At 37.0% G+C, this 22,315-nt stretch overlaps 1 protein-coding gene across 8 annotated transcripts in view; it reads left to right on the top strand.

Moving 5' to 3' along the window:
- CACNA2D1 (calcium voltage-gated channel auxiliary subunit alpha2delta 1) overlaps window positions 1-22,315 on the top strand; it is a 427,358-nt gene that overhangs the window by 180,635 nt on the left and 224,408 nt on the right. For all 8 annotated transcript variants that reach the window (XM_074903424.1, XM_074903423.1, XM_074903422.1 and 5 more), the window contains exon 4: window positions 9,743-9,802. In XM_074903424.1, the coding sequence (XP_074759525.1) occupies window positions 9,743-9,802 (60 nt within the window). The remainder of the gene's footprint in view (window positions 1-9,742; window positions 9,803-22,315) is intronic.

Raw genomic sequence — 22,315 nt, 5'->3', positions numbered from 1 at the left:
GAACGTTGTTTTCCTTTGTGTTCATTTTTCTCCAGAACTCACAGTTAAACACTTTTTATTTCTTTGGACTAATATTACTTCCATTAGGGAAATGTTGCCTGAAAATAGCGTGCAGTTTTAATGTATCATTTGTTTCTGCTGTTTCCAGCAGTAACATGTTTCCTTGGCTCTCACCCACTGACTGTTGATGAGATCAAGTAGATTATTCAGCGGCTATAGTCGACCACCTGCTCCATTTTTTTCCTTGACATGCAATGCTGTTAATACATTATCTTGCCTTGTTAAAACCACATTTCCTATTCAGCTGAGGTTTTTAAATTATATATTTCTAGGAAGTGGGTACATTTTTTAACAGACTTTTAGTCAATCAAATTCCGATTTGTTCTATTTTATACATCTGAGAACCTAGGTGAAGATGCTGATTTTATTTTCTTTAGACACCCCCCCCCCGCAAGCCATAATTTGAATATTTGATATATTTGATATATATCATATACTGTTATCAAATTATATCAAAAGTATATTGATATAAATCCATATATTGTTATTGAACATGTATAAGAGTATAGCATTCTATTAACTGTGTTGTTCAATTTGATTATATGATGAAGCAAAATGCCACTGTTCGTTTAAAGATAACTGACCTCATTACTGATTTTCTTGCATAAAGGATGCAAACTTATATCAATGTTTTCTTCTCCTTGTCCTTAGTAAAGAGCTATTTATTTGATTTGTTCCTTTTCCCTCTGTTCCCTTTGAAATAAACCAATTGCATGTGTATTTCAGTTGTGTCTATTCCCATCTGGATCCTAGTCAGATATGAATGTGACTGCTAATGCATAATTTTTAAACAGCTAAGTTCTATATTTTGGGGGGGGGTTTAACTGGATACTTAATAAGGAGATATTAAAGGAGCTGTGAAGCCAGCTGAACTGCATCTAAGTAAATTTTTTTTTAAGTTAGAAGAAAATTGTGTTATTGACATTTTAGAATATTCGTTTTGGAGTAGGTTAATTTTGATATTTCTAAAATAAATTTACATAGTCCTGATTTCTCCCAGGGTTGCTAAAAACTACACATACACTACAGCTGAAAAAGCAGGGTAGCAAGGCATGCCTACTCAATATATGTGTCATCTTCTAATCATGCCTGTGAAGTTACTAGCTCAGCTGTGAAGCTTAAAGAGTTTCCTAAGGCAGGCACTGAACTGGAGCTGGTGGTATGATGCAATTTGTGATTTGTCAGAGCAGTTGGCAATTTCAGTCTAATGGTTTCAGCATGTGTCCTTCACTTTGAGCTTGTTTAAAAATATAACACTAATGTGACTTGCATTTAAGGCATATGAATTATTAGAGTGAAAGTGTAATAAGCTCTAAGGGTTTGAAACCTCTGCAAATGAGAAGGATAAATTATATGTTAAAAGAAGTGGTCTTTTGCAGTTTCTATGCACCACTCTAGCAAAATTTCACTGCTAGATGTCAAGATGCATTTGACGGACTATTTCTTACTCGTCTTTTCTGATCATTTTTCTTCATGCCTTTATCTGCAGTTCTCTCTATCTTACTCCCTTCTTTTCTGAAACAATTTTGGCAGTTTCAAGCTGTCATAATATTGCCAAGCTTCTAAAATCTCCTGATTGCGTGCATCCTAGAAATATACTCAGACTTGGGAACTGAACCTCCTTCCTCCCTCCCTCTCCCCATGAGTGTGGAAAGTGTAGAATTTAACAAAATGCTGCTTCTCTACCTTCTGATGAGAATTTCCTACATCCTTGTTGCTGATTAATAGTAGTTAAACAGAATTCTTTTGTACACTCATTCTGCAGTTTGTATATTAAGTTTGGAGGCTATTTCATACAAACCATATTTCATACCTCATGAACTGGACTCACTGCTCCACTTATGTAAGATAATTATGTGCTCCCTCTGTTCTTCACTGTGGCTGTATTTGATTTGTCCCATTCTCTGGTACTGAGAAAGGGGCCCTCCAGCAGTGTTTTTGCACCTGCAGATCATTTATCCCATTGACTGCTCATGAAAGTTTTCTTTTCATCTAGTACTAATAGTTTTACTAACTAGGATTATGAATATTAGAGACCAAGCTGAAATAGAAACCAGTAAGTCTTCAGACATCTACCAGCTGGTACTTGCCAGCATCCCCCCTGCAATTTCCATAGGTTATGCACTCATCTAGGTGCATATTCAGCTATACTATTTTTCCAGAAGTTTATATGTATGATTTTTAGCTTATTTATTTATTTATTCTCCAGTGGTGATTTTTAGTGGTGAATGTAGTTCCAGCTGTTCTTTGATTTTTTTTCAGGACAAGAATCAAAGATTGTTTGATATTAATGGGAAATTTGACTCCTGAAGAATTTTAGATTCTTACTAAACCGTAACTGAGTATCCTACTATAGTATAATATCAAAAAGAGTCGTTCAGAACCCTTTAGGAGTAGAAGAAGTACTGACACTATGTCACTTTTGCCTCCTCTGTTTGATAATTTATTACCATTAGCTAAATTCTTAAATCTACACAATAAGAGAAAGGCAGAAATAGGACAGAAGAGCTCTTTCTAGTTCATGTTTTAGACAAGTGCTGCTTTTATGTAGTGGGGAAGTGTAACTGTGCCAAATGTTTTTTTTGATTTTATCCTTTTTGACTTTACTTATATGACAGTTTTGTCAGAGACAGTGATTGCACACGGTATTTTAGGCAGCGAAAGCCACATGTGCAATGTATTCATTTAGAGTCTCCCTATTAGGAAGCATTTCTTTCCAGAAGGGGTTGTTGGGCGTTGGAATGGGCTGCCCAGGGAGGTGGTGGAGTCCCCATCCCTGGAGGTGTTCAAGAGTCGGGTTGACATAGCGCTGAGGGATCTGGTGTAGTTGGGAACTGTCAGTGTTAGGTCAATGGTTGGACTAGATGATGTTCAAGGTCTTTTCCAACCTAGATGATTCTGTGATATTTCAGTTTTCCCTATGATTATTCATGTCAGAAGTCATTAACTTCAACTTGCAATATTGTAATCTCAAGTACCCTAGTTCAGATTTGGCTTCCCATTTCTGATTTTATTTAGACCAGTGGCTTCGTTTATTTTAAGTCTTCTGCTTTGGAACTGGAAAACCACTAGAAAGCTGGTGACTTAAAATAAATGAATATGAATATCGGTTGTCTTGAATCCTAAAGAATTATTTTCACTACAGTTACTAACAGATACAGTAATCCTTTCTCTGCCTTCTAAATATATAGCAGGTGATAATAAAATTTTCCCATTAGATTTGTTTTGTGTTGGGTATGAGTTCTTCTGATTGTTCATAAGAATAAAGAAGAAATGGCCTGAAATGCATTATACAAGTACACAAAATATGTATTTTTCATCTATTGACTGCTTAAAGTGGAGTTTTGTATTTTGCAGCTAGATCAAAAAAAAAAAAAAAATCTAGCAATTTAGGTTGCTGGTAATGGTTAATAATGGAAGCGAAAGTCTGAGATGTTATACTGAATTGTTGTCCAGAGTATAATAACATCACCTTTTTAAAAAAATGGTGCTAATTGCTGATTTTGTTAGATTATGTCTGAATTTAGGCCAGAAATTTATATGAAGAGTTCTTTGGTAAGTCAGCAGACCTCTAACATACCCTTTTTCCTTATTAATATGACTCATCTCCTGCCTCAGATGACAAAAGTGAAACTGGCTCCCAAGAGTAGCTGGGGAACATACCATACGAGGTGCATGTTGAATACGGGAGACCAATTTTAAACATACTCTTTGTGACCTTATATGCTTCAGATATCCTCATTAATAGACCACAGATTGCCATCATGTGGCACAACAGATGTCAGAGTAGGAGAGAGGCTGTGACTCTGCAATGTAAATACATGAAGTAAAACCATGCTACAGATCAGCGCAAAACCAAAATATACTGTTGGTCACTATATTAAAAAAAAAAAAAATCTTTCAAAATCTGCATAAGTATTAAAATTCTCATTACACTTATACTGAGGATTATGGCATTTACATAATGGATTACACCAATGCATAGAATAACAGTTCTTATTTGAGGTAGAGAAATACAAATTATCATGGAGAAAAGTATGTGCTACTATGGTAATGATCAAAATATTTTTAAAAGAAAAAAAAATTACTTGTAAGAGGAGATCTTAAACCTTGTGGTTACAATTTAAACGAACAAAATCAGGTATGTGTTTGGTCCAATCTAAGACATTGTTTTAAGGTTATGACCATTTTATCAAAACTAATGTGCCATCTTCATCAAATCTAGATCAGCTTTTGTGCTGATAATTATTATTATGAATGGCCACTTGTGAGAAAGGTCATATAGCAAACATCTTCATAAGAGTTATATGTAAAAAGGTAATCAGTCCCTATTAAGCCCTCCCTTGCCCCACTGGGAGTATGGAAGTAAAGACAAAGAAAAATAAATCCATGTATATTTCTATGAAGGTTATGGTCTTGCTGTCATTAGCACTCTCATGCTCACTTTTGAGTTACTGATCTTCCAGTTTGCAAGCGTTGCTTGTTGAAATCACAGCCCCTTGAGCCAAGCTGGCTGATCTTTTTATACAATAAGGTAATAGAAAATTAATAAATAGGGTAATTCATTACCAAAAATTACTACAAAAATATAACATACTCCATGCAAGTAAAGACAGTAGAATCAAGGTGGAAGAAAATAGTTCTCATTTGGTTTAATATAGAGTGTAACAGTTTACTGAGGTGAAAATGAAGTTCTTCACAATTCTGTCAGTCTGTATTAAAGCTGTAGTAAAATAACAATATCAGTCTTCCACTGGCACTTCAGAGACCTTATCCCAGTCTTACAAAATCCTTTCCTCATACTTCTCCTTTGTTATTTATGTGTAAGTCATAATCATCTACAGAAGAGCAATATTTGCATTTCAGATACATATATGAAAACCATGTTTGAAACCACTTTTACACATACTCCTTTTACACTGTTCATGCAAGAACAAGCTTGAATATTTGAATCATATTTTTAAATCAGGATTTGAAGTTTATTTTATGTTTCCACGTTGTTCTATTTAAACTTGATATTGATATATTCTCTCTGGCTATTTTTCTTCTTAAAAAAGCATAAAAGATCCATGGATTTGGTATTTTAGAAAGCTTTGTGAGGCTATTGATGTCTAATAACTCCAAGCTTACACATTTTATAGTAGTTTAATGTATCAAGGGGTAGTCCAATATTATTTTCAAGATAAAATACTTAAAGGAGAGTGAGAAGCACAAGAAGAAGATTTATTTCATTGTACTGAATATAATTGTAATCGGGCCATTAGCTGGCAGAATTCTGTGCTGGCTAGGAGGAGATAAAGATATGACATATGTGCACAAAAATGAAGGGTAGAAGATGAATAGGCCTTCTGGGGAGTTGATCTTTACAGATCAGATAAAGATTCTTCAGGTCTCTTGCAGTCTGTGCTACATCAAAGGCTGTCTCTCAGAGATAGTAACATGCACTTGGAACCTGGGGACATCTTCAGAAATGGACAGTTTTGAGATTGACAGGCAGCTAGGCTTTGGGTTTTTTGGTTGCTGGTTTGCTTTTTTTTTGTGTGTGTGTGTGTGTAATTTTTTGTAATCCACTTAAAAGTTAAAGAAAAGTTCATAGGCTGGTGGAGTAAATAATATTTGCATCTTGTCTGTCTTTCCCAATAGCTGTTTTGCTTTGAAGGGAACCATTCTCTTCGAAAGATTTAAGGAAATCTAGTGGAAGGTGACTTCTTCCACAGTTTGATTAAAATACTTATTTGTGGGCAGTGACTGTCTTTCAAAGGATAATTATTCTTTTATTGATGAGCTAAGTATTCTGAAAATTCCTAAAAATAATGCACCCTGCAACATATTTAGAAGATAGCAAGGGAGAGAGCAGTTCTCATTCATTATATAAAAAAAGCTAAAATAGTAAAAAAAAGAGGTAGAAAATGATTGTTTCATCTAGGAACATTTATTTAACAAATGCTTGTTTAATAATGGTGTTTTCAAGCACCTTAAATTTGACACCAGCTACTGTGTCAATCTCATTGGCTAAATCAGACATCGGCCCTTTTGATCTGTGAGAAGCGCTGTCTCACAGCCACTGAACATCCTCCAAAAGCACAGGAATAGATGCTACAGCATTTGTTAGCTTTTGCAGCCCTCTCTTCCTGTTCATGGTTTCTCAATTTATGTACAACTTCAGAGTAATTTGAGTTTCATTGTCATAATCTGAGAATACTTGTTCTCCAGCAGACTGTAGAAAGTAGGGTTTCTTTAAATATGTTGAAGTAAGCCAGAATGTTTCTGTTACATGTTAGTTTTGTTCTTTTTTCCTCGTTTTAGTGGTGATCGGCTTTTCATCCTCTCTAAAAAGATGATTTTAGATAGAGCTTCATTCGAGGCCTGAAAACATCTCACAGCTTTCGTTTTCACAGCACACCTACAGAGGCCAGGAGTAACAAGTGATTAAAGCCTAATATGTAGAAATATTGTTTTGCTTATTTGTTTTAGAATAATTTCTGCTTATTTTCTCACATATAAAAATACAAATCTCAACATTTTAGTATTTGCTAAGAAACCTTTAGGGAACTGCGGTGGGTCATGGTTTTAAAGAAGGTGTAGCCTTATTAAACCCTCATTGTAATGAGAGGGACACAGGGAGTGTCAGGTGTCAGCCTGCTGTTGTGTCACTCCTCTGTTGGCATTCTCCAGAGACGTTTCCATCAAAACAGGGAAAGCAAGACTTGACATTTGCATACCTCAAAAGGAAGCAGGCATGATTTCTTTGAGAGAGATGAAAAATTAGTCTCTCCTTGTGTCACAATAAAGGGCATAGGGAACTTGCGTTTGCTTCACAATCTAGCTGGTTTTGACCCAGGAGTCTTGACTTCTTAATCTGGCTCTTAACAGAGCTCTCTCTGTGGACGGAAGGGTGAATGTCTCAGTTATTAGAATCCATGTTGCTGAGGCAGCAAGGTTCTTCTTGCACAGAAATGAAAAATTTCTGAGAACACCTTAGCCTCATTATATATATATTATTTAATACTCTTCCCTTATCTTTCCTAAAAATATAAGATATTACACAGGAGAGAATGATACTGGTCTTTGCATGCACAGACTTCCTATCAGTCAAACCATATATTTTAAAACACTGATTTATTAAAAATTATGTCCATGCATGATCTGTGCCCTTTTGATAGCCTGCACATCAATGTTGATAAAAGAGTCTGCTGCTGGAGATGAGCTGGGTATTCAGGGTTACCAGTCGGTAATAGGAGTTACTAGTACTGGAAATGATCCTGTATTTTTTTGCATATGTAACTTACATAGCTATAGTATTACAGGATTGTTCTTTTGCAGTAATAGAAGGTGAAAATGCAATATTTATCACAATTTTGAGAGATCAAATAAATTATTCTTGTCGCCACTCAGATTTATTCTCGTCCTGGCTAACAGGTTCTATATTGAGTACTAATAATTTGAGTAGCATTTATAGGCATTGCTGATAGAAAAGATGATCTGTTTCAAGGAAAATACTGCTGTGTTGATATCAAGTTGGCTTGTCTTTACTTTTATATCTGTCAGGGAATAGTAGTAAATACATTCTAAATGTACATTCCACCTAAACTATTAACATAATAATGTTAATGCTTATTATATATTTATCTTCATAATCCATCTATCAGGTTGTGCATTTGGGTTCTAGTGTCTTTTGTGAAAAAAAATTGCAGTTCTCTGAGTACCTTAAGGCAATGAAGCAGACTGTGAGGGAAATCTGAGGGCAGTGTTAACTACAGCTGTTTACATGTGTAGTAAGTGTAGTTATCTTGCTTTGCTACAGTTTGGTGAAACATGTCTTAATTGGCTTGAACTCATCAGAGGATGTGGAAATTTAGATGCAGAACTGGTGATATTGGGTGAAGAAATTAAATGAACAAAATTGTACTAGTATATTACCAGAAAACTGAAAATACTGTCGGTATCTGAGGTGTTTGTTCAGTGCAGTCAAGGGAGAGTTGTACTGTCCTTTTTCCCAATGTAATACATCAAATTGTATAATAGTTTTTCTTTTGTAAATGTGATACTTGGCTACTCTGGAGGGTACTCTGCTTGGCAATGCCTGTAAGATGCTAGCAGCTTTCTATTAGCTAAGGATCATTTGAACTGACAATAAAACAAGTGGGGACACTTAACAGCAGCACACAGGTTTGGTTTTTGTTTTTTTTTGTTTTGCTTTGTTTTTTAAACATATATATATAGAATGATTGAAAATGTAAAAGGAAGGAAAAGATCCTAATTTTTACTTTACAAAATTTATCATCCTGATAATTGTTGGGGGCGGGGGGTGGGGGGGATGGGGGACAGGGACTGCCCTTATGGGATCAGATAGCATAGTGGTTGCTGTCATGGATGAGGCTGAGGTGAGGTGCTGACAGCACCATCTCTGACATTCCAGTTTATATGAACTTTCTGGCCATAATCCTTTTGGTTGTTAGCAAGAACTGACAGCTGACTCAGCTGAAAATGCAACTTAGACCACCAGTTTGTTTTGTGTAGGAACTGGTCTGAGCATTAAAAGGATCACCAGGCTTACTGTGCACATGTTGTTAAATAGTAAAGCATTTTCATCCCTAGTTATCTGGTGGATATAGCCAGACTATTTCTGTTAGAAAGGGACCGTGACTCCCCAGAAACAGTTGCTAAAATTTTTATTGGACTATAAAGTAATATAGTTCTCAAAGCAAGTCACTCAACAATTAGGACGTGGCTGAGTCCACATGAACTATGTTCACATCAGGTAGCTGCTCCTTCAGAGTGAGCTTGCTTGCTTTCAGGATGGGTGCCTGCCTCCAGGGCTGCTGGCCCTGGGGATGCTTTATGCAGCTCAGCTGGAGAACATGCATTACGCTTGGCTACTTTTATACGCAAATTTGTAGTAAACATGTACAAACAGCTTTTTTCCAAAGACTTGTGATTTTGTATGAGGAGAGACATGTCAGCATGGATGTGCACAATGGATGTGTCTGTAGAGGGACTGATTTGAAGGAGCATCATCTGATCATTCCTGTGAACTGTGCTTTGTTTCCCATGGGGCTAAGTGGACAAACCGGATTTCTTTCAAATTAAATTAGATGGGAAAAATGTCTGCTAGGAGCATGCTTATTACTCTCCAACTGCTAATGTGTATTCAGTCCATGGGACCAGACTAGAGCTAGTCCAAATTACTGAGTTTTTATGGGTCCCTAATAATCACAAATGATGTCAGAAAATCCTATAATTGAAGCTAAATAATTTAATGGAGAAATAACTGTCCATAATAGAGTGTTTTAAAATGATAATAAATTCTTGTCTTTGGATGGTAGATAAAATTAACACATATAAGGCAAGATGGTGTGTGTAAGGAGAAAGTTTTTTCAGAAGGATAGTGATGGATTTTAAATTTAACTAGAACTTCTTAAATGACCTTGGAATGAGGGTTAAGATTTCTAATGCATCATTACAGTACTTAAATAATCAAAGAATACAGCAAATAACATTTTTTAAATTAGATGATCCATCTTTACTCAAATATACTTAATTTTCAAGTGCAAAAAACCATAGGTATATATACAATTATATAGAGAAGACCTGTATATGAGGAAATTAAAAAAGAAAGACTTTGCTGTGAGAAGAATCAGTAAAGACTAAAATGTATGTCCTCTCTCTCTTTGGTCTTCAGCGCCTCGCTAAAGAAGCAGAGAAGAACCAAGCATCACATCAGTGGAGGGATGAGTTTGGGGTAAGTTTCAGGTTTTTTTCTTTTAATCTTCTTGGATTTTTTCTCTTTGAAACTTTAACTGTAGTCTTACAAACATGTTGTTTATGTATCCACCACAGAAGGAGTCATTAACTATGAATGGGCATTTTATTTTATTCAGTAAACAGAGTGCTGGTCTGGTTGTCTAGAGAATAAAACGGACTTTTCACTTCAGAAGCTTATAGGGAGCTTTGCAGACCCAGGGATGTATCTCTGAGGTGTACGCAAGACATCTGTTTTGACATACAAGGAATGATTGCAGAGAAGACATCTGAGTGATGGTTACTGACAGTTAAAAGTGTGCTACTCCAAGCACTGAAACACAGAATCATAGAAAAGATGTTTTTCAAGTTGTTTTTTGCTTATGTGGTGGAAAAAAAAAGAAAAAGAAGAAAACAAACAGAAAAAAGCTTAATACAGAAGGATTTGGTTATCTACATGACTGTGTATTGGGAGTCATAGAGTGGTTTTTTTAGAATCCCTTTCCCTAGTTTAATAACCGCATCTCTGCTCTTCAGTATTTTAGTACTACTGAAAGAGGCCCTGGACAAACACTAAACTATCTTCTTCAATCATTTCTGACTTTACTGAAAAACAAGTGAGATGATTGTAAAATATACGTTCATTCTTGATTACTGATCAAGTCAAATTAGTATTGTACTGCATGGTTATAAGCCTGTTAATTTTAGGCTACAGGTCTTACCAAGTGTCTAAGTCATTTATTATGCCTTCATTGCCTGTTCCTTCAGAAATAAAGGCAAATGGTGCTTTTATGTGATGCTGCTACAAACCTAGACTGTGTTTGCACATCCACTAGAATCATAGTGGCACAGAGTTGAGTGCACGATGATTTTCTATAATATCCTTTCTGATCCAGTGCTCCTCAGACACTTGGAGATCTGCAAACATGCGGGCAAAAAATACCCCTAAGGTCAGGCCAAATAATTTCAATTAGGGTGACTAGCTTTTAGGAGTGCGAAGAGGGTCTGGATACAGTCTGAATGCTTTTAAGTGTGCTCTCTGCACAGGCATAGCTTCTAATATATGGTAACACACAGAATGCATGTTCCATAGGGATGCAATAATGAGTATGCTACAACGACCTTTTCTGATATTCTGTCTCTGCTTTGAATAGAAAACAAAACCTGCAGGTTTGATGGACTCAGTGCAGAATAGTCTGAATACGGTCAGATGCTCTTTCTAATAATTTTGCTTTTTACTGTACATACTGGCATCACATCAACAATACCATCTCATCTTTTGGTTTTCTTTTTGCCCTTTACTTGCAGTAGAAGTCAGTCACACCAAAGAGGCTTCTGGTCTTATCAGAATTCATTGCCAAGGAGACATCTCAAAGCAATTTTGAAATGTGATCTTATACTAATATTGTGGCTTAGACAAAGACTATGGTCAGAATAAAATTTTAAAAATGCAGTTGAATTTATAATAAAGTAACTGCAAACCAAGCTTGTGCTTTACTGTTTTGAATTTGGATGAGAACAGCGTGCACCATATAATAACCTTGACATTAGGTTATGCAATTAAAGTTCAAATAAATGTATTAAGCCTCTTATAATTTAATTTGTTCCATTTTTGCCAGAAGTAATCTCTCCTCTCTTCTGGCCTACTTCTTAGCAAATGCCTGCTCAAATTAGTTTGCCCACAGATCTTTCTGGTAAACTTAATTTTCACTGGAAGATTCATTCTCCTAATGGCTGTGATTGAAAATAGAAGATATACCATAAAACTTTCTGTGGATATGGTTTCTTAAAGTATTTCTGATAGCATTATGAATGGTCTGCATCATGCTGTACATGGGCTGTTTCTTGTCTGGGATTTGGTTTTGCGTGATGAAAACCCTTTCAGTGGCATTGCACATGAGTCACTGTAGAAAGGAGCTCTTTGGGACTATCTATTTCTGCTTCTAATGAGCTCACAATCAGCAATGTCCATGGCAGTCAGATTGCAGCTCAATAATACCCAATGGAGTTTTAAGGAGAAAGTATCACAAACGTTCGTTCTGGGGGAGTATGTACGGGCTGACCTCAGTGGAACAAATCCAAAACAGGAAGGGCAAAGAGGGCTGGCCATAATACCAAGCTCTATACGGAGCTACAAGGGATGTGTCAATCAAAAGTACAGAGTGCCCGTTCTAATACCTTATTCAAACTATGAATATTGCACAGTTTGCAGCAAAAGAAGCATGTAAGCATTAAAGATTTTTAAAGATTGTATTTGTAGATTAATGTCGCAGTATAGTAAAAATTCAGCATCCTCAGATACGTTCTTTTGAAATTAGCTAGTACAGGGAAAAATATTTCAAGACCCAGATTTGGTCCCAGAGCCTCATTTTTCTTATTTCAGGTAAAAATTGAATGTAAAGACTCTCAGAATTGTCTAAAGGAGAGAATTTGCTTGCCTTTTAGAAAAGAAGTTGGGACGAAACCATTGATAAAAGCACAAATGCACAACTACTAAAATCCCTTTTCCCTACTGTTTGTAATTGAATTTCTTCCAGTATTTCCAGTACTATGTGTCCTGGTTCAGCTAGGATAGGGTTAAGCTTCCCAACAGAGAGAGAGGGGGAAGGGATCTCCAGCCGGGTTATTCATATCATGCTGGCGTCAGGTCCAGGGGCGGAACCTTTTTCACCTGGCTCTTTGGCGGGCAGGGTGGCGGGAATCCTTTGTCCGTAAACCAGCTACCGATATTTCTCTGTATATCTTTTGTTTTGTTCACTGTTATTGCTGTTCATTGTTATTATCATTGCTACTGTTGTTGTTGAGATTGTTCTATCACTCTGTTGTATTAAACTCCTTGTTACTTTAGCCCGGGTCTGTGCCTAACTTCCAGCCCGACCGGCCGCGGGTGGGGGAGGGACAACGGCAACGTGCTCTCCGATCCCGGCAGGGGTTAAACCTGCACACTATGTTATATTATATTCCAGCTACTTCAAGAAGACCAAGCAAAGAGAAACAAGTAAAAATTTAAGTTTTGACTTTTTGATAAATCATAGAATCATAGAGTGGTTTGGGCTGGAAGGGATGTTAAAGATTATTTAGTTCCACCCCCCAGCCATGGGCAGGGACACCTTTCACTGGCCGAGGTTGCTCAAAGCCCCGTCCAGCCTGGCCTTGAACACTGCCAGGGAGGGGGCAGCCACAGCTGCTCTGGGCAACCTGTGCCAGGGCCTCACCACCCTCACAGGAAAGAATTTCTTCTTTATATCTAATCTAAATCTACCCTCTGTCAGTTTAAAACTGTTACCCCTCATCCTATCACTACACTCTTTGACACAGGGTCCCTCCCCACCTTTTCTGTAGCCCCTTTTAAGTACTGGAAGGCCTCTATAGGAGCCTTCTCTTCTCCAGGCTGAACAACCCAACTCTCTCAGCCTGTCCTCGTAGGGGAGGTGCTCCAGCCCCCTGATCATCTTTGTGGCCTCCTCTGGACCTGCTCAAGCAGGTCCCTGTCCTTCTTATGTTGGTACGCCCAGAGCTGGACACAGCACTGCAGGGGGTGTCTCAGGAGAGCAGAGTAGAGGGGGAGAATCACCTCCCTTGACCTGCTGGCCACACTGCTCTTGGATACAGTTGGCTTTCTGGGCTGCAAAGTGTGTATTGCTGTCTCATATTCAGTTTTCCATCCTTCAGTACCCCAAGTCCTTCTCCACAGGGCTGCTCTCAGTGCACTCATTGCCCAGTGTGTATCCATTTTTGAGATTGCCCTACCCAGGTGCCTTGGTGAACTTCATGAAGTTTTCATGGACCCACCTCTCAAACCTGTCACAGTCCCTCTGGATGGCATCCCTTACCTCTCGATATCGACCACCACTCAGCCTGGTGTCATCCACAAACTTGCTGAGGGTGCACTCGTTCCCACTGTCCATGTCCCCAGCAAAGACGCTGAATAATTCTGGTCCCAATACAGACCCTGAGGGACACCATCACTGGTCTTTACCTAGACATCGAGCCATTGACCACAACTTTGTGCAACCATCCAGCCAAATCCTTTTCACTGAGTGGTCCACTCGTCAAATCCACGTGTCTCCATTTTGGAGACATTGTGTGGGACAGTATCAAATGCTTTGCACAAGTCTGGGTAGATGACATCAGTTGCTCTTCCCTTCTCCACCGATGCCATAACCCCATCATAGAAGACTACCAAATTTGCCAGGCGCTATTTGCCATTTGTAAAGTCATGCTGGCTGTCTCAGATCACATCCCTGTCCTCCATGTGCCTTAGCATAGTTTCCAGGAAGATCTGCTCCAGGACCTTGCCAGGATCAATAGTTAAAGGAATCTTTACCAAAGTTGAAGAATTTTAAATTTTTAGTTTTATTTGCAATAGCCTGTTGATGTTTGCCAAAACCAAAAATAGCCATGAACATAGAAATCTCAGATCAGTATTAATTTGAACCTGGGAAGCTGTGACCCAGCAAGTTACTGAACCTCGAACATCTGGTGTTAGAGAAAGTATTTTCATATTCCTATCCTTCTGTCATGTTGCATAGCGTTTTAAATACACAGATTGACACTGGGGGCTATGTATTTTCTTTTTATTAATAAATGAATGCCTGTTTGGCATATATTGAATGTCTGAAGAGCAAAAATAGATATTTAAACCAAGAGCACGTATCTTACCTATTTTCCAGTATTTTTTAGCCAAGAGAAATAAAGATCATAAAGGATTTTGGTATTTTGCACTGATAATTAAATATCAAAATAATTTTGGCAGTTACTAATTAATTTACTAAAAAGTACAAAATTATTCAAAAGAATAATGATTAAGAATACCAAATGTCTTCTGAGTAAAAACAAAAAAAAATCATTAATATTGGATTATAACACATGTTGTTTCCCAATTAAGGACAAAATTACTTAAAGTCAATTAAGCACAAAGTCAATTAAAATATCTGGACTCCAGTTTACATCTATATGTAATAATAGTTACCTGTTAAAAAAACTATTAAGTCTGAAGAGGGTGTTTGTGAAGTTTATGAAAGCAAATCCAAAGCGCTTAGCTTCAGGCAAATAAAGAAATGCCATTCTCTGCTTCCTACTCGATCAATAGTGCCCTATTCCCTAGCTGCATGTACAGCTGGAGAAATAAAACCTACTTAAATGTTTTTAGATTAATGCAGTTACAAATTAGAGACACAAACCAATATTTCTAAATGAAACAGCCTTGTCAGTTTGAATTATCTTGTATGCTGCGGAGTGAAAGGGAGGTGGTTTTGACACTCATGATTTTTTTTCATTTTTCTGGCATAGAGATGCATGAAAAAAGTTGTTTGTGAATTGGAAGAAGGAGGGAAGTAGTCTGTATGAAATTATTGCTGTTATTCCCCAAATGGATCTTCTACAATTACGTTTGATACCACATTTGATTGCCTTGCAATGGTTGGTTAACTAAAGCAATTTTGTTTCCAGTTGGGTTGCAATATTAATTGTACTTACACATGTATAAACATAAGAGATACCTCATTTGTATTTTAACAAGGGGAGTCTTTATGGATGGCCTATTAGCATCCACTTATCTATATGAAGACTGAAACTTAGACTTTTAGGAATTAATTTAGACTAGATATCAGGAAGCATTTCTTTCCAGAAGGGGTTGTTGGGCGTTGGAATGTGCTGCCCAGGGAGGTGGTGGAGTCCCCATCCCTGGAGGGGTTTAAGAGTCGGGTTGACATAGCGCTGAGGGATCTGGTGTAGTTGGGAACTGTCAGTGTTAGGTCAGTGATTGGACTGGATGATCTTCAAGGTCTTTTCCAACCTAGACGATTCTGTGATTCTGTAATTATCACATTAAAATGCCACATAAAAAAAATCTATATGCCTTATCTCTTATAACCAATAGTGTCATTTTATGTTCTGTGTAAATGATAATTTTCTGAATCCTGATATTTCTGAGGCAGCCTTTGCTGTGATGATAATGTGTAGGCTGGTGCTTATGTACTAATTGGTCTTTAAAGAAAAAAGGTCATGGAAATAGTACTTTGGAATTATGATTTTTTTTTTCTAGTACAAATATTGGCTGGATAAAACTGTAGTGAAAAGGTGCTCATCAAAGAAATGGAAATTAAAAAGGATAACTGAGATGAAACAAATAAAGAAGATAAAAACAAGATTAAAAAAGCAAAACCTGAGCATGATGTCATATGGTATGGACTGTCCCTTCAGTCAGTTTGTGTCAGCTGTCCTGGCTGTGCATCTTCCCAGCTTCTTGTGCACCCCCTGCCCCCAGCCTCCCCTGGCAAGGCAGCATGAGAAGCTGAAAAGTCCTTGACTTAGTGTAAACACTGCTCAGCAACAACTAAAACATCAGTCTGTTATTAACATTATTCTCATCCTAAATCCAAAGCATAGCACTATAGCAGCTACTAGGAAGAAAATTAACTCTATCCCAGCTGAAGCTGGGACACAAGACACAAGCTGATCTGTGACCTGCAAGAGCAGAGAGACATCTCTAAGTGCTTGATGTGTCTTAAAGATTAAAGATTTTCAGGACTGTCTGTAATTTATTTTGGATGTCACAACTCTGAAATATTGCATCTTAAAAGCCTCAGCTGGAAAAGAAACAACACACCAAACTTTCAGCTTTCATACTGCTTTGTTTTAAAGCAGCAGCTTAGTAAACATATTTTGTCATTTGAAAGAGCGAAAAACTCTGTGAAGAAAAACTAGAATACTTTTTCTCAGATCATCAGAGAGAGGATACAGTTCTCATAGCTTTTTACCTCTGATAGTCCTCTTGGGTGCAAAGAGCTTCTGTAGCAAATGATGCTGTTTACATTTGGCCCCAGTCCTGGGGTACAGGGAACCGGTCCCCACAGGTGCAAAGTAGGCATGGGATCTTTCCCCAGTGAAGTCATATATACTTTATAATTTTGTGGAAGTTTTAACAACACTAAACACAGGCAAAGTGTCAAAGCTGTCTGTATCTTCACACAATGCTCTGATCCAAAAACCCAGTGAAATAAATCTTCCATTGATTTTGATTCATTTTGGATAAGGCCTTCTAAAGCCTATGTGATTTGGAAAAAAAATATGCCAAATAATTGATATAAATTGACAGGCAGATGGTCAAGGTTTTAGCGAGGGTAATATTTTACTCTCTGAAGAGCTGTGTGCCACCTTCTCTTCTGTGCCATATAGCTTCCATTTGTGTATAATTTAGATTAAATGTGCCATATGTCACTGAAAGGAATGAAATCACCGTTTTTCTGTCAGTGATAGTTTGCACTTTGACATATTTCTACTCAGGAGACAGAGCACTGGGAGGGGTAGGAAGGTGAGGAAGTAAGAATGAATCCTATTTACTGAAATTGGATGGGTTTAGGGGTTGTTCTGATGTTTGTTTCATGCTTGTCAAATCATTTATACCTTTTTGATTAATAAAAATGCACAGTGAGTATTGCAGGGACAGGCATTTCTGCAAGTTTTTCCATAGTGCTTTTACAAAACAAGACAGGAGATACAGCAGTACAGTATTTGAATCACTCTCACCTTACTTTCCTAAGATCTCTGTAATTAGTAAGAAGAGATTCATCTTAATGTAGAAATTCACTGTGAACATGCCCATGGTGAAGCCTGTTTGGAGACATGTGACATATGCTTTCCCAGATGAGTGCAGAATTTGTCTGGCATTCCCTACTGTGAACAAGATCCCACTGTCCACTTGTATGTCCCCAGCATCCTTCCCTAATGCTCATACTCTTATTTTCACAATGTCTCATCAATGGCTTCTGGTTTACAACTTTCTAGGAGGCACTAGATATAAGAAATATGTCTTAGAGGGGAAAAAAAATTCCAGCTCATTAGTAATGAAACTTTTTAGAGGTAATGCCTCTTGCTAGCTTGCCTGGAGTTTTGTAACTTTGTAGACTCTCTCAAGTGAGTCAATGAGAAATCATTGTCTTCGTCTAAAATCTGGATTGCCATAGGTGACCTCTTCCATTCTTTTGTTCTGTTACGTAACATCTAATGTATAAGGATAACCTCAGTATAAGTGTTAATGTAATTCATCATTTGTACACATTTATAATCCTTGATTTATTTTTTTTTTTCACATTTTCCAAAATTTATACTGATTCAGAAGTTGATAAAGAAGATGGCAAACAGTAGCTTTACAATCAGAATCAGGATTATATTTAAGCAGGGATTTTAAATGTATAACTATAGAGGAGCTAGATTTTCTGCTGTCTTTTGGTTTTAATAATTTCTGGGTTTGGTTTAATATTTTCTGTTATTTATCATCTCTTAATATGTTTACATTGAGTATAGGAGTATAACTTTACAATAGAAATCATTACAAGTATGTGAACTGGGCAGGGAAATGCTTCTCTGGTAGGGAACTTGCCAAAAAAGCTTTTAGAGTAAAGCAAAAAACCATCTTCAGTCATTGTTGAATCTTTCAAGTATTCCATTTTATCTGAAAAATCAAATATGTTAAAAGGCATCTAATACTCTTTTTACTTATTGACGAGGCAGCTCATTTAAAAATGTGCAGCTTCTGAAAAAGGGGTGGAGGAAAGGAGCTGGGGAAGAAAAAAAGAAAAGGTGTGATTTCTCATTATTAATACACCATGCATATGCATTATCACTTTATTTTGAATGAGTCTTTAATGTGCTTTCTTAACAACATCTTGTTAAAAGATGTACTATTGTACTTAATTTATTAACACCCTGTAGGTTCTTGAGTTTAGAATAGAGAAGTATGATATGTTTAGAAGAGCTTTCTGCAGGCTGCTGTTGTGCCTATTTTCTAAGAGTTCATTAAATTTGTAACACAGATGAAGCTAACTAGTTTTTAATTTTACCTTTCACCTTCAAATTCAGTTGCTGATGTAAATCTCTGATAAGTAATTCTTAGCATTGCTTTACTACCTTTGGTGAATCAGTAAAATCCATTATAAATTGACTTCAAGGATGCTGTTTATTTTGTCTGTAAGCTTCTTTACCGAATATTTTCAGTTCAAAACTAGCAGTATTTTTCTCCATGATTCATTTTTGCCAGTAAAACTAGGGTCTACCCAGTGCCCTCTGTTTCCATCATCTTCTAGGCAAACTCATTTCCCGCATTACCCATCACATTCATGTTACCCTGACCCTTTTTTACACTTAATTTAGGAAATGCACCAATGTTTTGAAAAATGGAGTATTAACCTACTTAGCTCTGCTGGTTTTGAATTACTAATAGGAGGAGAGAATATATATTTTTTAATTAAAAAAAAAAAAACAAACCTGACATGCATGAAAGTTAATCAGTGCAGTAAGATGGTAACATTCAAATACAGCTTTTCATAATGGGGGCAGATTTATAAAATACTGACAAATTCGGAAATGACAAAGTTTGGATTCTTACTTCAGAGAAGGAATACCATTCATAATAGCAAACCTTAGAGGTTGGTTTTTTTTAAAAGCAAGTAAGACCCAAAATATTTTTAAAATATTTCCCTCCAAAGGGGGCAAATACTGGGAGTGTATAGATATGAGTTTAGGACTACACATATTATTTCACATTAAAAACAGAGCCTTTCTGAAATTCTGAAATAAGTCCATTGGATTTTTGGAGGTAGAGATATCTTCATTTCCTTCTATTTTTTTAAATGACAAAACCACAGGAGTCATGCAGGCCTTGATGGCTTGCCTTGTTCTTTTGCCATAGGATTCCTGTAAATGAAAATTCATCTTGTCTTCGTCACAACTCAGCTTTAGTAAGAGAAAAAGGAGCTAACAGGGGAGCTGGAAGGTTTCTGTAACATGGAAGCTGGAAGGTTTCTGTATTTAAAAGTTTGAAGGCCTCAGAGATGTCATGAAATACTATTAAAAAAAAAAAAAAAAAAAAGATAAAACCTAATGGATCAAGTAAATTAAAAAATATGGCATTTTCCAAACATGTATATTACCAGGAAGTGATGTTCCAATAACACTGGCTTGTGCAGTAGTTGAAAACAGAAAATGTTTGGTGTCTGTATTAGTTTGCAGTTGAAATACAATAGAAATTTTAATGCAACTTATAGGCTTTAAAATGCTCTGGGAGTACTAGACGATCCTATTAAGAGGTGCATTTTGCTCAAGGGACTTGGGAATTCTCACCCTTCCATCCTCTGAGTATAAATCTCATTAGAATTTAAACAAAAGTGAAATTGTGACTTTTATGTCCTGAAAGTGATGATGTGTGATTCAAGTAGTGGCAGATAGTTCTGTAGGCATGCCACAGAGCAAGCGATTTCTGTAACACAGAGCACAGAGACTCTTTAAAATGAGCAATATGCTAACATTCTTCTACTTTATGCAAAGAAACATTAAAAAATTCTACCTGATTTGACTAGAAATGTGGGCTGTTAAGCATTTGTTTACTTTTCTGCACTTCATTTTTGCTATCAGCTATGAGCAAATCAGAACTGTATAAATAAATACACAAATAAGTCTAGGTCTCATTGGAGGGACATTAGGATTTAGCAAGTCTTGAGAGCTCTAGGCCAACTCTATGACTTCCTGTAATTTATGTGCTTATGGAAAACACTATGATTCTATTTTCATTTTCCCATTTGGTAGTCCCGAATTGTACTGCACTGAAGCACTGTGTATTGTAACTGCCTGGAAAATATGAACAAATATAAATATGACCATGCTAATCCAGAACAGATCTTTGCTTTTAAAAATGGATGAATAATCCCTCATGAATAATTAATTCAGGTAGGATTGTCTGCTTAGTCCTTTGGGCATTTCCACTACTCAAGAGAGGAACTTCAGTTTTGCATTTCTGAAGAGTTACACATGGGAACAGTAAAACTAAGGATCTTGGCTCTATTGACACTATTCTGTGCTTGCACCAAATTCTGGTGTTTTCTCCTGCTAAAACTTTTTATGCTTTGTGTGTGATTTTCTTCCACCTAAAAAGTGAAAGAAGACTTCAAGCAGAAGTTTTCTACCAGACTGAATGATCTTCATATTAGGCAAGTTTAATTTCATCTAATTTGCTATGGGTGTAGTAGTGTAAATGACTTCTAGACTTGAAGTACTCTAAAATACTCATTGAGGAAGTATGTAGCCTTGCCACAGCACTTCCCCACCTTAGAGATAAAACATTTTAGTTTTACTTTACTAGTATATGCAGGTATTTTGTGCTATGACAAAGCTGCTTTTTTTCCTTTTGGTGAGGGATACCAGCAGAAAAAAAACACAGGCTGGAATAAGACTGAAGTATTTTCAAAAAATATTATCGATACATTTGTTAATCACAGGTGTCGGTTGTTGCCATTTCTTCTGCTGGCAGTTAACTTGGAAAGAGATTATTTGCTTTATTATAGGGGAGTACAGGACATAGCATATTTCATTCCAAACACTTCTACTTTTTCTCTTTGACTCTCTTCCCTCCCCCCCCCCCCCCCCCCCCCCCCCCCGCAATTCTGCCTCCAAGCTTTCCTTCAGCTGGACACCATTCATGAAATTTGGTATTGGGGAAAACATAGTAAGCCCTGGCACAGCATATGTATGACACTACAAAGCAACACACTTATGTACAGTCTTCTTTGTAAGATATTTATGAAACATATCTGTAAAGATTTGCTGATATTAACATTGCTGCATAAGGCTTTCAACTTACTTAAGTCATGTTTTGAGATTCTGCGTTCAAGGTGGAGAGTTTCTGTTTAAATGTATAGATGGATAATTCAGGAGATAACAATCACAGGTTTTGAGTGGGACTTGCCTAAAGCCATCGTCATTTGGCACTTTCTGACTCCTGTGATGTGTAGGGTAGGGAGCAAAAGACAAGAGGGCCAGCAATGCCAGCCTGACTACTATGAAAGGCTTTTTTAGGTGAAGTAACCCTATAGCAGCAGAAGCAATCTCAAATCTGTATGTTTTCTTGTGCTTGACCCATTCTTGTTAGTGTGTGTTTCATGCACAGAAGGCGATGGAGTTTTAAATCTGTCTCCCTGAGGCATTTCTCTAATAAATAAGTTCGAGATTGGAACTGGAATACATTTCTAAAGCTTATGTTTGTAAATCTATACTTTCAAATAAAACAAATCTGTGGACTTGACTGTTGGACCAAGTGGCATAGGTCTTGTGACTTCTCTTGGTGATATCTAGGAGGCTCCAAGTCATAATATGTGGGTGTGTGTTTATGTACTTTTCTACTCAAAAGTCACTGAAATGATGTGAAGAAAGTGGTACACTTTAGAAAATAATATTTTCAAGCCATGAAACTAGGGAGTTCACATGCTTCCAGTGCTACATCAGTTACACCAGGGCATGCAAGAGTATTTGAGGGTATAAAACCTGTTGAGATAACATTGGAGGCGTGTAGAAAACGAGACAGAGTCTAACCTCATACAGGCTTGCCTGCACAGTCAGTTGAGAATGGTTCCTGGTGCATGCTATGTCACAGAATGTATCTGGAAATTGCTTAGGGGTCTTGGGGGCAGCTGTAACAAGTGCAATACGGATGAGCAGGAGTTTGTGTTCAGGATGGATCTGT

Source organism: Athene noctua, chromosome 3 (genome assembly GCF_965140245.1).
Source record: "Athene noctua chromosome 3, bAthNoc1.hap1.1, whole genome shotgun sequence".
Classification (NCBI taxonomy): domain Eukaryota; kingdom Metazoa; phylum Chordata; class Aves; order Strigiformes; family Strigidae; genus Athene; species Athene noctua.
Note: the sequence above shows the minus strand (reverse complement) of the source record. Positions and strands in the feature narration are given on the sequence as shown.